This window comes from Sander lucioperca, chromosome 16, assembly GCF_008315115.2.
Source record: "Sander lucioperca isolate FBNREF2018 chromosome 16, SLUC_FBN_1.2, whole genome shotgun sequence".
NCBI classification, from domain to species: domain Eukaryota; kingdom Metazoa; phylum Chordata; class Actinopteri; order Perciformes; family Percidae; genus Sander; species Sander lucioperca.
In genome coordinates, this window is record NC_050188.1 from 13894502 (window position 1) to 13907396 (window position 12895).

General features: G+C 37.4%; 1 protein-coding gene across 3 annotated transcripts; it reads right to left on the reverse strand.

Annotated features, from left to right (window-relative positions):
• Positions 1-464: 464 nt before the first annotated feature.
• On the reverse strand, positions 465-12581 carry LOC116047502 (phosphatidylinositol 4-phosphate 5-kinase type-1 alpha-like). Of its 3 annotated transcripts, none has more exons than XM_035993182.1 (17): positions 12432-12581; positions 12096-12218; positions 10788-10829; positions 10544-10578; positions 10254-10340; positions 9651-9781; positions 9398-9515; positions 8986-9138; positions 7879-8178; positions 7478-7680; positions 7301-7384; positions 7056-7104; positions 6888-6972; positions 6319-6486; positions 5975-6191; positions 3663-3735; positions 465-3570 (listed from the first exon to the last, which is right to left on the reverse strand). In XM_035993182.1, the coding sequence occupies exons 2-17, from the start codon at positions 12142-12144 to the stop codon at positions 3565-3567; spliced, it is 1800 nt and encodes a 599-aa protein (XP_035849075.1). In that variant the 5' UTR covers positions 12145-12218; positions 12432-12581; the 3' UTR covers positions 465-3564. The 3 variants fall into 3 exon arrangements, with proteins under 3 accessions (XP_035849075.1, XP_035849074.1, XP_035849076.1); XM_035993181.1 differs by having other exon boundaries at positions 10776-10829; XM_035993183.1 differs by lacking the exons at positions 465-3570; positions 10788-10829 and having other exon boundaries at positions 3654-3735; positions 12432-12580.
• Between the last annotated feature and the right edge of the window lie 314 nt (positions 12582-12895).

A 12895-nucleotide genomic window follows, 5' to 3' on the forward strand; every position in this document is an offset into this window, starting at 1 on the left:
ATAGAATTTGCAAAGTTGTAATGGAGACAACTTAGAATATAATACATCTTTATTTATTGTGCAAATACAGAGTAGGATGGAGCGATATGGATATGATATCCCATGGCAAATGTAATTTTGTATTGCAATATCCATATAAAGTATATCATAATACTGAACATTTTCTGGAAATGGGAATCGGAAATCTGTTTATAGATAAAATAGCAAGGTAGGTAAATCCATTAATTTAATTTCCTGACTAACCAAGGTACTTCCTATCAATGCAAAAAAATTAAATGAAACCTAACATTTCCAGAAACGAGTCATGTTTATTAATCTGCAACATTGCAAGGGTGTAATACACCAAGAAATAAAAAAGAGATAGCTACCATATTATTCATCATCTTATCACAGTCACATTGCACAACTAACACTATTGGAGACATACAATTTGATCTGTATAATGAAACATAATCAAACAAAAGCAACATCTTTTTTTTGTTTAATCAGGTACAAAAACATGACATCCCCAAAAGAGCAAGATAGAGGACTTATAAATACATTGTGTGAAAAAAGGCATTGTTGTGATTCTTGCATACAGATGTGCACCCATTTATTGTATATAATTCAAAGGCAAGTGAAGACCAATTAACAAAGTATACAGAAAACAAAGGTTTTACTCTGCAACATTAATACAGACTTAGATACAGATGTGTTGTGCAGAAAGGCACATTTTCAATCTATAATCACTTTTGATAAACATTTTGGACACCAGAGCAATACATACAGTAATAAATACTATAATACATATGATTATGTACATGTTTGGTTCATAGGCTGCATGTGTAAATGTTTTGGAGTTTTTACAAAAACACACAGTTTCACTTTAAATACAGGGACAAAGCATTGTTTGACAGTTTGATAGAACTGCCAGCATAATGAAAAAAACACCATTTACAGGATGAATTAAAATACCCAAATTATGCTTATTCATCTTATCTTAGTTGAAAAATTATAATTCATTAAATGTATTGCACCGTCTATTCATTCAGAAATATTTATATGCTGTAAACAAATATTGTTGCATAGTTGAAGGATCTTTCAAATTACTTATTTATTTTATGCTTTCGGACAAAAAAATCAATTCTAATACATTTCTGCATTTTGAAACATCAAACATTTATAAATATTAAACATTGCACACCCATTTTGAGTGCTAACTTGTATCGAAGCACCAATACAACTACCAGTTTGAGTTTACAAAAAGCAGACAGAACAGTTTTGTCTTTTTTACTTTCACACACCAGGCAGCCATCAACATTTTGATAGTGAAAAAATTACAACTATATCTTGGTTGGGTCATGCAACAAATCAACAAAACTGAATTATGAATAAAAGCAATACATCATGAATCAGTGTGAAAATATATAGACTTTAATATGTGGTTAACATAAGTACTCAAATTTGAGTAATCCATATTATATTGAGTGACCTACATCGTTTTTTTTTTACTTTTAGCAGCGACCTACTGCAAATAGTGGAAAAGTGTATTAGAAATACTTAAAGAAAATGCAGTATCATCACCCATGTATTCAGCAGCAAAGTCAAAACTCCTACCAACCTACACTGCTAATTTTCTTTTGGCAAGTGCATCCCAACCTGGGTTTCTTTCTTTGGACAAATACAATCTCCTTTCTCCAAAGTAACCAGGACAGAGGATAAACAATACCATTCAATCAAAATGTTTTGTTGGGTTAAAATGTAAAAAATAAAAACGGCAAATATTCACATACTAACACCATCCAAAAACAAACAACAAAACTGTTCTTGCACTCATTGGTCGTAAGGTGGCAACTGTGACAAAGTTGCTGAAGCTGTCACTTTCTTTGCCTGTAGGTGGTGCAAATCACTCTTCAGGTCTAAACTGCTGCTGCTGTTACTTTTGCCTTTAGATGGTGCAGGTTGGACTGACCTGCATGTCTGAAACTGCCATTGGTGTAGCAACTGGATGATATTAGTGGGGGCTGGTTTCAGATGCTTTGTATAAATGACACCAACAATGCAATTTATGATTATATAAAATATTACTACTTACAAAGTTGTGTTATGTTCTCCAGGGCTGCAGTGTTAAAATATGTACATACTGTAAAGCTGCACTGAATCAATAGAAATACCATGAAACAGTACATTTTATTTACTGCAGGTACATCTAAGAGTTAGCTACGGTCTGCTCTTTTAGTTTCTGTTCTATTTTATAGCCACATTGGGACACCTGCTTATACTGCAAACATTTACTATATTAATGTTTTTAATATAATAAATTATAATGAAAAACCAAGTGATTGTACCACGTTTGTAATAATGTCATGCTCTTTGATACATGACACTTTAAAGTGAATAATGTGTTTTTGTTCATTGAGCTCCTGTAAGAATGTGACTAATTTCCCCCTTCACAATTGATCAGTGAGGAGGTGGTTCTTTTGTATAAAATTATCCAAAAGCCTTAAAACATAAACTGCTCTTTGCAGATTTGGTCTGGTGCATTAGTGGCCATGACAACAAAACTCAGTTGGAACTTGAGCTCTCTCTGTGACACTGAAAGAAGACAGGGTTCAGCCCAAACTTAGCAGACTACCTCACTTGTCTTGCTTCATGTGACATGCCCCAGGTCACTGTTTGTTGTCGTGCTTTGTCCAAAGCCATCTACGTATCAGTTATTTGGTCACATTTGGACATAAGCCAGTCTACACACTAAACCTAAACTGATATCAGATCATACAGATAAGTATAAAAAAATGATTTTAATGTAACTCTTTGACCTTAATATGAGGTGACATTTAGGATTCACAGTCCATTATCAGAATAGCTGGTTAAATAGACACCGCAAGCTGAGGATCACCTCTTGTTCCAGCATGATATGCATTCAGAGTAGGCTTAAAAAATGGCAGCTTACCCAGTAAAGTAATTTCTTTAAAAAATAAACCCTTTAATTTAAAACTGTGTTCCCAACCCAAATCACATAGTTTGTGTTAAAGCATCTGAGTCAAACATGTAGCAGAAACAGTACTGTAGGCTCGGGCCTTCGGGTGGTGGGACAGACACTTACAGAGCCAAGAATGCATGAGGATAAGCTACAACAATTTGGTAAACACAAAAGAGGAATTAGTTTAAAAAAAAATAATAATAATTTGAAATAACAAAGCTTAAATAAAGACATTCTCAATTAAGGCAAAGTCCTCATTTTACACTCTACATTGAAAGCTGGCTGAGTTGAGCCGTCAGTGCCAATAGCAATCTTTGGTTGTGCATAGAAGCATTCCTATGAGATGAATAATAGTGTTCAATAACCACAGCATTAATGTACCGACAATTACTAGTGTCAGAACACAACCGCCCACTTACATGCTCATACCATCTTGTGATTTGGAAATCAATGTGCAAAAACCAAACAACAAAAAACATTTAATATCCCCCTTGGTCTCGCTGAAAAACTTTACCTCAAATCACACCAAGGCAGGGTTGTAACCTTTCATCCATGCTAATAACATCCTCCAAGTTTGTCTCGATTCATTTAAGTTCATTTGTCTACACCTGTAAACCAAAAGCAATGAACCTAGTTAGAATAAACTCAGCATAAGCAAAAAGTGTCACAGGAAATTTAAGATTTTTTTTTTTTAACTTACAGAGCATTTGCTTGCGTCAGGAACAATGTCACTGAGTGAGATCACATCCTCCGAACTTTCTTCATACTGAGCTCTGCAAACAACAAAGGAGCAGAATAAGTGAATTCATACAATATTACATTTTTATACGATCGCTATGACAATTTTTTCAATTCTTTTAACAGCTTTTCTAAACTCTTAACGCACCAACACACCTACAACACACAATTGGCAAAACAGTTAATTTCATTTTCAAAATCACACATTGTAAACTAAACTTCAACACTGATTTTCAAAATACAATAATACACTAACACAATGTACTATGTCTACCAAAACAATGCAATCATGTCTCAAAATCAAATAATTCTTCCAAAACACTAACACATGTTCTCTTCCAACAAGAACATTTAGTCAATCACTGCACAATGTCATACAAAACACTAACATCACATGGAATTACAGAAACTACATTATTTGATATGTGTCAGGTCTGCCCTTATACAATAATAATAGACAATAGTATATTGTATTGACCATAGATTAGTTTTGCACTGCAGTTTCTCTTGAAGCCTTTCTACATTTTTGTTTTGTTGGGTTTAGTAAATGTATGCATTTTGTTTCTTTTGCTGCAGAAATCAATACCGAAAATGAATGACCCATCTCAGAGTAGCTTTATAGAAAGTACGGTCTATGAAAAAAAGAAGACAGAGACAGAATTGTCCTAGTACTCGTCTTCCTCTCCCTGTTGCAGGCATTTTCCTCTTTCTTTGTGTTCATCTATATTGTTCAAATAGGACCTCTGTATGTACTACCATATGGTCATGCAATTGAAAGAACCTCAACACCTCAGTGTGTTTCCTAGATGTCAATCAACTGTGATCGATCTATTTGCATAACTTCAATCAGCTGTTTCTCAGTAGCAATGGAACAAAATCCAGGGGATATATTTGTGTTTCAATTTACAATATGAACAGCTGTTCACTTTGACTTTAGCCTTTAAGTTAGGTTTATAACATGTTGTTATCTGTTCTGACATACAGAGTGAAAGCATTTGTAAATTTGGCAGTAAAGATCCATTGTTTTGGTCTTGGTTGAGCTTGTGTGTATAAGAAGTTCAAGCATTTTAAATTTGTGTTAACTGTATGCATTTTGTGTCAGAGCAACAAGAAATGTGTTAATTGTCTGTGTGTGTTATAATGTGTTATAGCCTACACAGACGGATGTTGTGCTAACTGTTAAGAGTTTAGGAAAGTTTTTACAAGTTTTGAAAAAATTGTCATAGCAATCGTAAAAAACTGTAAATACTGGGTTATGTGAAGAAAATCAATTGAATATACATTAAAAACAACCACAAAACACTTTTAAAGATATATTTTTTTAGCCAAGATTTCAAGCTTTTATTTAAAAAACAAAAAACTGGGCACCCAGATAACTCAGTTGGTAGAGTGGGCACCCATATATAGAGGTTTACTCCTCAACGCAGCGGCCGCGGGTTTGACTCCGACCTGCGGCCCTTTGTTGCATGTCATTCCCTCTCTCTCTCTCCCCTTTCATGTCTTCGGCTGTCCTGTCAATAAAAGGCCTAAAATGCCCAAAATAATAATCTTAAAAAACAAAAAACTAATTTACTTGAGATTAGCAGGATGCAGATGTTTGCCACTAGGTGGCACTAAAGATGCTGAACTGCCTTAACACATGCTGACTTTCCTGAGGTTCTAGGTCAGGGACATTTATGCCTTTAGTTCATACTCTCTGGCAGCCTTCACTCCCACCCACAACAGGTCTACCAATTAAATAGTTACACTTATGGTCCGGGTTAGTTCCAGCCAATAGCAGTATGAGAAGTAGGACTTGTTCACAGCCTATGCAGATGGCATTTCTGTGGCTCAAATCTAAGCCCAAAATCTTCTAGGAATTGAAATGCCTCATTCACCATAACAGATCATCTTTACTAGGGCTGCAACTAACAATTATGTTCATTATCAACTAATCAGATGGCAATTTTCCCTAATTAATTAATAACAAAAATGTGAAAAGGTTGATGGAATCATTTTTATACTGTGGCGTCTGGTAACACTGGCATAATGTAAGAAAATAGACTTCAATCTGAATCTGTTGGCAAACTGTAATAATCACATTACACATTTAATCATTAGTTATAAGACTTTATAATCCATGACATTACCAAACACATTTGGGTCATGGAAGGCTTGTATCATGTGGACGCACCGACAGTTTTGTTGTCATTACTTAGAATTCCTCACGGGGGCGACAGAAACTACACACTATAGCTTTAAAATACTAATCTTCATATATATTTTTCCTCTTACCTCTTGGTGGTGCTGTGCTCCTGGTCTTTGCTCAATGTGTTGTTTAAATCCACTCCTACTGACTTGTAGGCATCCTGAGAGTGAGGCAGAGGGTGGCTTGTGGAAGCAAATCCAGGGTTTTCCAAGGAGGAGGAGACAGCTGTTTCAGTAGTGGTGCCAACAGCGTCGCTGGCCAGTAAGGTCTTTGGGAGGAGGTCAGGACGACCTGACTGCATGACTGGGTGGAATGGGAGGGAAACCTGTTAATACTGTGTTGTGAAAGAAGCACTTCGCATGCTGGTACATGCTGCAAAATTAGTTTTCAGCACTCCAGCTAAAACTGAAATCCTACTTCTACTTCTTACCATTGTCTCCTTCAGTGTCTTCTTTGGTCTCAGAGCTGACTTGATGTTGGAGTAAAAGGTGTTGGCTGTTGGTGCTGGTTTGGGTCGACAGAGAAGGCCCTGAGCCAGCTGTCTTTCTCAAAGGAACATGTGCCACTAAACGGCGCTTCTTAGATGGCGACGTTTTTACTAGATACAAGAGGAAACGTGTTCATTAAGAGACCATAAAGTGAGACTGACATTATGGGCTCAATTTTGGTGTCAGTGCACAAATGCGCCCCAGTGGTAGGACAGGTGCGGCAGAGGGTGTGGCAATGTATTCTTGGTGCCAAGAATGAGTGTGTCTTGTGTGACCGGTCCTTCACCCACCTGCTCAGCGTGTTCTGAAAAATGTATCCACTTTATTTGGTAAAAGCACACCTACTGTACATAACCACCCCCTTTATTCAGATTTAGTCCACCTTTCCACTTTTAATCCATGTTTTTGCAACCAGCTGACATGTGATCACACAGTAAAAAAAAGTTTTATTCCAAATATGGTTTTAATGCCAGCGAGACAGCATGCACACATAGATATAATATATACTTACATGAGATCTTCCTGAACACTACATTGCACATGAACTTCTGAAATCGTTCTGCGTAGAAACTCGGTCTGTGAACAGATACAGTATCCTACAGAAAAGGAATGATTACAGGGGTTACACATATATTTTAATTTAAAACATCATTAACTGAGGCTGGTGGAGGTACCTTACCCCATCGTGAACCAGAGCTTTCCATGAGTGTTCAAGCCTCTTAACTAATCTGAAAAACAACACATAGAGCCTGGATTACACTCAATACTGTGCATGAACGCATCCTATATAGACACAGACAGAGCACTGAAGCAGCCGCTTCTCTGCTCAAGTGCTGCTTTTGCTTCACAGGCTGTGTAAAAATTGTGTGCAAGTCACTGACTGAACGAGGGGTTTATAAATGTACATAGATATGTACGGTTTACCTATAGGACTGCAGAATGTCTATGATACCAATATAGACCAGCAGCCGCTCGCCTTTTGAGTTTCGCGCTGGGATTCCTCCCGTTCTGTAAAATGAAACAAAAAGAAAATCATTTAGTGCTCTGTCATTACTCTCAGTAAACATGACCACACTTTGGCCATTAAACACCGTCACTCACTTGTCCTCTGTGTCCAGTGATCCCATGCTCCCTGCCTCAGCCTGGATGGCCTCTATAGCAGTGCTGTACAGGGACTTTTGACCTTGTGGCCGCCTTTGGTCCACAGCCCCGGCCTCTTCACTGGCCTGCTCTTGACACGCCTGATTTACATTGTGGATTCCCACCAGAAGGCTGTAATCCATGATCTTAAAACTTTGCAAAAGCTGAATGGAAATCAAGGAACACACCAGACCAGTCATTACAAATGAATTTGGAAGAAAAATACATTATGTGTATTCTAACAACAGAGTGAAAACATTGTAATATCCCTTGCGGGATTAATAGAGTATAAATTATTATTATTATTATTACTACTACTAGACATTACTATTAGACCATGTGCATTACTCTGTAGCTCTTACCAGACAGTCTCTCTGGATGGTCTTGCAAACAGCACTGTACTTGTCCCCTTCCAGTAACAACCCCTCATGTATGTCCTGCATGAAATCCAGGTCCTTGTATGTGGGCACGGCCTTTTCCCTCTCTTTAACTGAAGCCCTTCGCTTGTAGGTGGAGCCCTTTAGATCATACTTGAGGTGCATTTTTACGGCGCTCGGAAGCAGATTGTTCATGACTGCAATACGGATGTTCTTACCCGCTGCCTGGACACAGTAGAGTCCATAAAACTTTGGTAATAAGGTCCGTTTGTTCTGGTTCAGGTTCTGAAGGAGAGAAGAGTGGATGGAAGGAGGAAAGTAAAATAGTACAAAAAATGAAAACAAGTATCGGTGCAACTGACAAGAAAGTGAAATGAGTGGTTGACTAGTAGTAAACTGAAAGAAATTTTTTTTTATGAAACAAATGAGTAAAAGTAAACACATTGTCCCACACACATGATGCAGCCAGTAACAAATGCGCCACCTTAAATTGAAAATGTCCCCAGTTTCTGTCAAAAATAGTCTTACTTTGCACATTAGACAAGGACAAGCCAATAATGTACAGTAGAACCAATATTTGGCTAGAGTGTCATTTCAAAATAAAATAAAAATGGTTAGGTGCCTTTAGTGATTCAACTAATGATTATTTTCATTATAAATAATTGTTAATAATTCTCTTGATTTATCATATTGTCTACAATATGTCAGAAAATAGTGAAAAATGACCAAGGTGACATATTCAAATTATTTTGTCAACAGTCTAAAGCCCAAATGTATTCTGTTTACCTTCATACTGTAACTGATAAATAAAAGCATCAAATCCTTAGATTTGAGAAGCTATAACCAGTAATCGTTTGACATTTTTGCTTGAAAAAACTATTAATCGATTATTAAAATAATTGCAGATTAATATTCATTCATAAATGTACATTGCAACAGCATCAGTGGTATCCAAGTATTTACATTTAATGGTTAAATGGATGAGAGAATAATGATTAGGAGTCAGTCCATAGTTTTATAGTGCACAGTAGCCATGCGCACATTCATTCTGCAGATACCATCTTATTCCTAAAGCCACTCATCAATTCTTACCATGAAGTATCCTGGAAGCAGTTTCTGCAGAAACTCTGCCTCTTTGTGCTGCACTGTCTTAATGATGTACTCATCATCACTGGAGACATAGAAGAGAGATCCACTGGCCCCGGAGTTTGACAGCTCAATCAGCGGCTCATTACACAGAGAGTACTGTAACCAGACCAGAGCACAATGGTTAGACATGTGGTAGAAACCAAACAACACAGACTTACAGGTTAAAAACAGGTCAGCTGTGCATTTACATCGGCAGCAGCTCCACCCCTATAGTGTCAACATCCCATTGTGTCACAGTTTCACTCTTTCCAGTTCCTCAATCACGGCTCTTCACAGCTCTGTCCATTTCTTCAGAGCTATACTGTTCTGCTAACACATTTTCTGAGTATCACAGATGCTGAGTAAACAAGAATACCATGTAGTCATCAGGCCGGATGCCAAACATCTCCCTGAAGTAGCGGAAGGCCATTGGGGCGTACGTCTTGAACCTGAAGTCTCCATAGTGGTGAGCTGGTGTCAGGTTACTGCCCTCACTGCCAGTGAAAGACCGAAGAGGCAGAGGATTAGACCACAAACAAGGGAGGTTAAGTAAAGGTATAATAATGTAGGACTGACAAAACATCATCATCTTTACCACACATCCTTGTTTTAAAATGTAAAATACTCACCTGGGAAAGAAGATGCTTTCGACCACTTCAAAGTCCTGCAGCAGCACGTCTCTCTCAGGTTTTTGGCTTAAGCTGCCCACCGTGTGCGTGATGCCTAACTGGATAGCGCCTTGCAGGGCGGATGATGTTGTCTGGAAGACAGAGCAGCAAACTGATATGTATCAAATGACAAATGCCGTTCAAATCCGTCTTTGGTTGATAAAGTATTAACCAATGATAAGCAATCCCCACAATAGGACTTGGCAAGAAAAAAAGCTCCCATTTCCATTTTCTTTTTAATGTTTGATATATTTTTTATACATTAACAGTTACTTGATTAGTCGATCAACAGAAAATGAATCCAGAGCTATTTTGATAACTGATTAATTATTTAAGTCATCTTTTAAGTAAAAACATTATTATTTGAATATCTTTGGGTTTTGGACTGTTGGTCAGACAAAACAAGACATATAAAGATGTCAAGTCTGACTCTTGAAAATGTTATAGACTAAGCGATTAATTGAGAAAATAATAGGCAGATTAATAAATAATGAAAACAATCATTAGTTGCAGCTCTTAGTGAGAGTGAATGTAAATGTGAGTCATTAATGGCTGATCTCCCACCTTCTTGTACGTTGTCTCCCCAGTGGGATCAATTCCACGATGGCCAATCGTTTTTTTCATGGCCGGAGACATGCTGGTGCTTGGACTCTATCAGTACAAACATGGCGGAAGGGAAAATTACAAGATGAAAATCACTCATTGCAAGTCTGCAGCAATATGTACTATTCTCATTCAAACTCAGTTTCAAAGAGGAAGAAATAGATGATGTGTCAGCTGTAAATCCTGTAAAGAAGTTTCCTAACTGACAGCTAGATTATGCATTTCCTCCCAACAAATCTGTTATTTCTTACCTCGGGAGAAGCATTTTTTCGAGTCCCAGTCGAATCTGGAGTGAAAAAGGGAAGAAACATACAAGTTAGAAAATAATACACAAGGAGGGAAAAAAATAAGTTAATCAATAAAATGCAATTCTCACACTGGCTGCATTAATAATCACAAAACACAGCTTGAAACAGCTTTCACCATTCCCTTATGTTGAAAAGAAAGAGTGCAGCTTTGAAACAAGCATGCAGACACACACACCTCGTTCATTACCTCTGAGAGACGACAGTCTCCTCCAGAACTGACTCTGCAGGTCTTTGAGTGCAATGGGAGGAATTAGAAGTATGCTATTACTATCAAAGTGAGTTCATACAGTGCTAATGAATGTCCTAATCGCTATAATAAAAATGGATATTCCTGGGAGTCCAAAGTCAACATTATTTGCCAAGCTAGGAGGATCTAATAGAAATGTTACTGGTTGCATTATGGGAAATGTACAATCCTGAATATTTGGAGCTTGACCCATACCAGGGACTACAAGTCAGAATATTTTGGCCTTGTTTGCATTGATTTTGACCAGTCAACTTTTTAATCTGTCTCTTATGAATCCCACAACTTTATGGAAGTATAATACCAAATTGTTGGGGTTCCCCATTTAAAACTTGGTTTTGGTAAATGGCCACATTTCCTGCTGCTAATTCCCACTCAGTTTTCAGTACACCTAAACTAACTAAACTACCCCCAACTAAAACTGATGCAGTCTATCATTATTATTATTTTTTCACCCACATTTATTTCCATGAGGAGACTAAATAGTAACCCTCTCATAACTCAATTAAGTTCAACAACACCACAAATTACAGCCTCCCAAAATTACTCTAAAGTTGAGTCAACACTTTTTTTTAACAAGTCTTAACAAAAACTGAAAACATTAAGCTTCATGAAAGTATTGGGCTGCTTTAGTTTTAGCTAGGTATGCCTAATAACCTGGCAATCACACAGGTTGCCTATTAAACTAGAAAGATGGATGTTTGTATTACTGACTGACTGCTGAGCAGTGCTGTAGTACTTGAGTCCGGACTCAGGCTCAAATCCGGACTCAAGACGTTTTTCTACTGTCTTGGACTCGTTGGTATTTGCACTCGGACTTGGCCATTGTACTCGCCTATATACTTATTTATTTTTTTCAAAACCATTGATGAAGCTCGCTTGTTCAGAAAACAGGTATTGGTTTCATTCAAAATCCATCTAAAACGGGCATCAGCATTGGTTCGCCTGGTAAATGCCTGGCTGCGTCGTATACCTCCATCATCATTTTGGCCACAGACACAATGTCAGTGAGCACTTTGGATTCTTCAAGACAAGTAATAAGTTCAAGAATGGGAACATATATTTTTTTGTACGGAAGAGGATTAGGGCCACAAAAAATTAATCTCAGAATTCTGACTTTTTCTCTTTTTTTAAACTTTAAAACAGGATCCATAATCTGAGTAGTAGTAATAGTAAATAACTCTTGTCAAACACATCGGATCTATCCTTTTCAGGAAAAGGCGGTGTATAATAGGATAGTAGCCTACTTACTACCAGAGAGGCCTTGTAGCCCTGGAGGCTCCTCTGCAGCTGTGGCCATTCAGAACTCAGACTTTGTTGTGGTGAAACTCAGATCCTAATTCCCTCCTGGACATCAGACGTTGTTAGATGTATCTGTGTGACGAATGAAAGGTAAAGCCAGTGCATGTTGTAACAGGTTAGCACAAAAACTTACCGAGGTGTCTGGATTGCGACATTTAACGAAACAGAGGCGAGGAAGCTAGTTAGCCGCTAACTCTAATTACATTTTTCTAACTTTAGCCAAGCTAGTCACGCTAATAACTAACTAACAACACAAACAAACAAACAAACAAACAGTCAACTCACGCGAAAATCTTGTGGAGGAGCTCTCGCCGTTTCAAGAGAAAAAAAACAACTTTTCTCTTCTAAATGCACTGTTTTCCCTAAAACTAATAAACAAGGAAGCAGTGCGGAAGCAGCAGTTTGGTGTTTTGCTCTGCTAACCAGAGCTAGAACACAACGTCCGGTGAAACCGTCTGTCAGAATAAAACACAACTTCAGAAGAAAACAAAGGAGCTGTGGAGCTAGGTCTGGCAATACTAACCAGGCCTAAAGAAATACAAAAGTATTTAGATCATTTAATTAAGTAAAATAAGCAATACCACAATATTACAAGTCCTGCATTCAAAATTGTATCTATGTAAATTTACAGAACTATTAGCAGCAAAATAGACTTGAGTCATCAAAAGTAAAAGTACTCATTATGCAGGAGAATTTGTTAGGAAGTTTGTATTGTAGTAATTATTATTACTAATGAGTTAATATGTAAG

Coding starts and splice junctions, on each gene's coding strand:
- LOC116047502 (XM_035993181.1), bottom strand. CDS start 12,144: ATGGCCACAGCTGCAGAGGAGCCTCCAGGGCTACAAGGCCTCTCTGGT. Junction 10,579..10,775: donor TCTCAGAGGTAATGAACGAG/GTGTGTGTGTCT, acceptor TTTTCACTCCAG/ATTCGACTGGGACTCGAAAA. Junction 6,973..7,055: donor AAGCTCTGGTTCACGATGGG/GTAAGGTACCTC, acceptor CCTTTTCTGTAG/GATACTGTATCTGTTCACAG.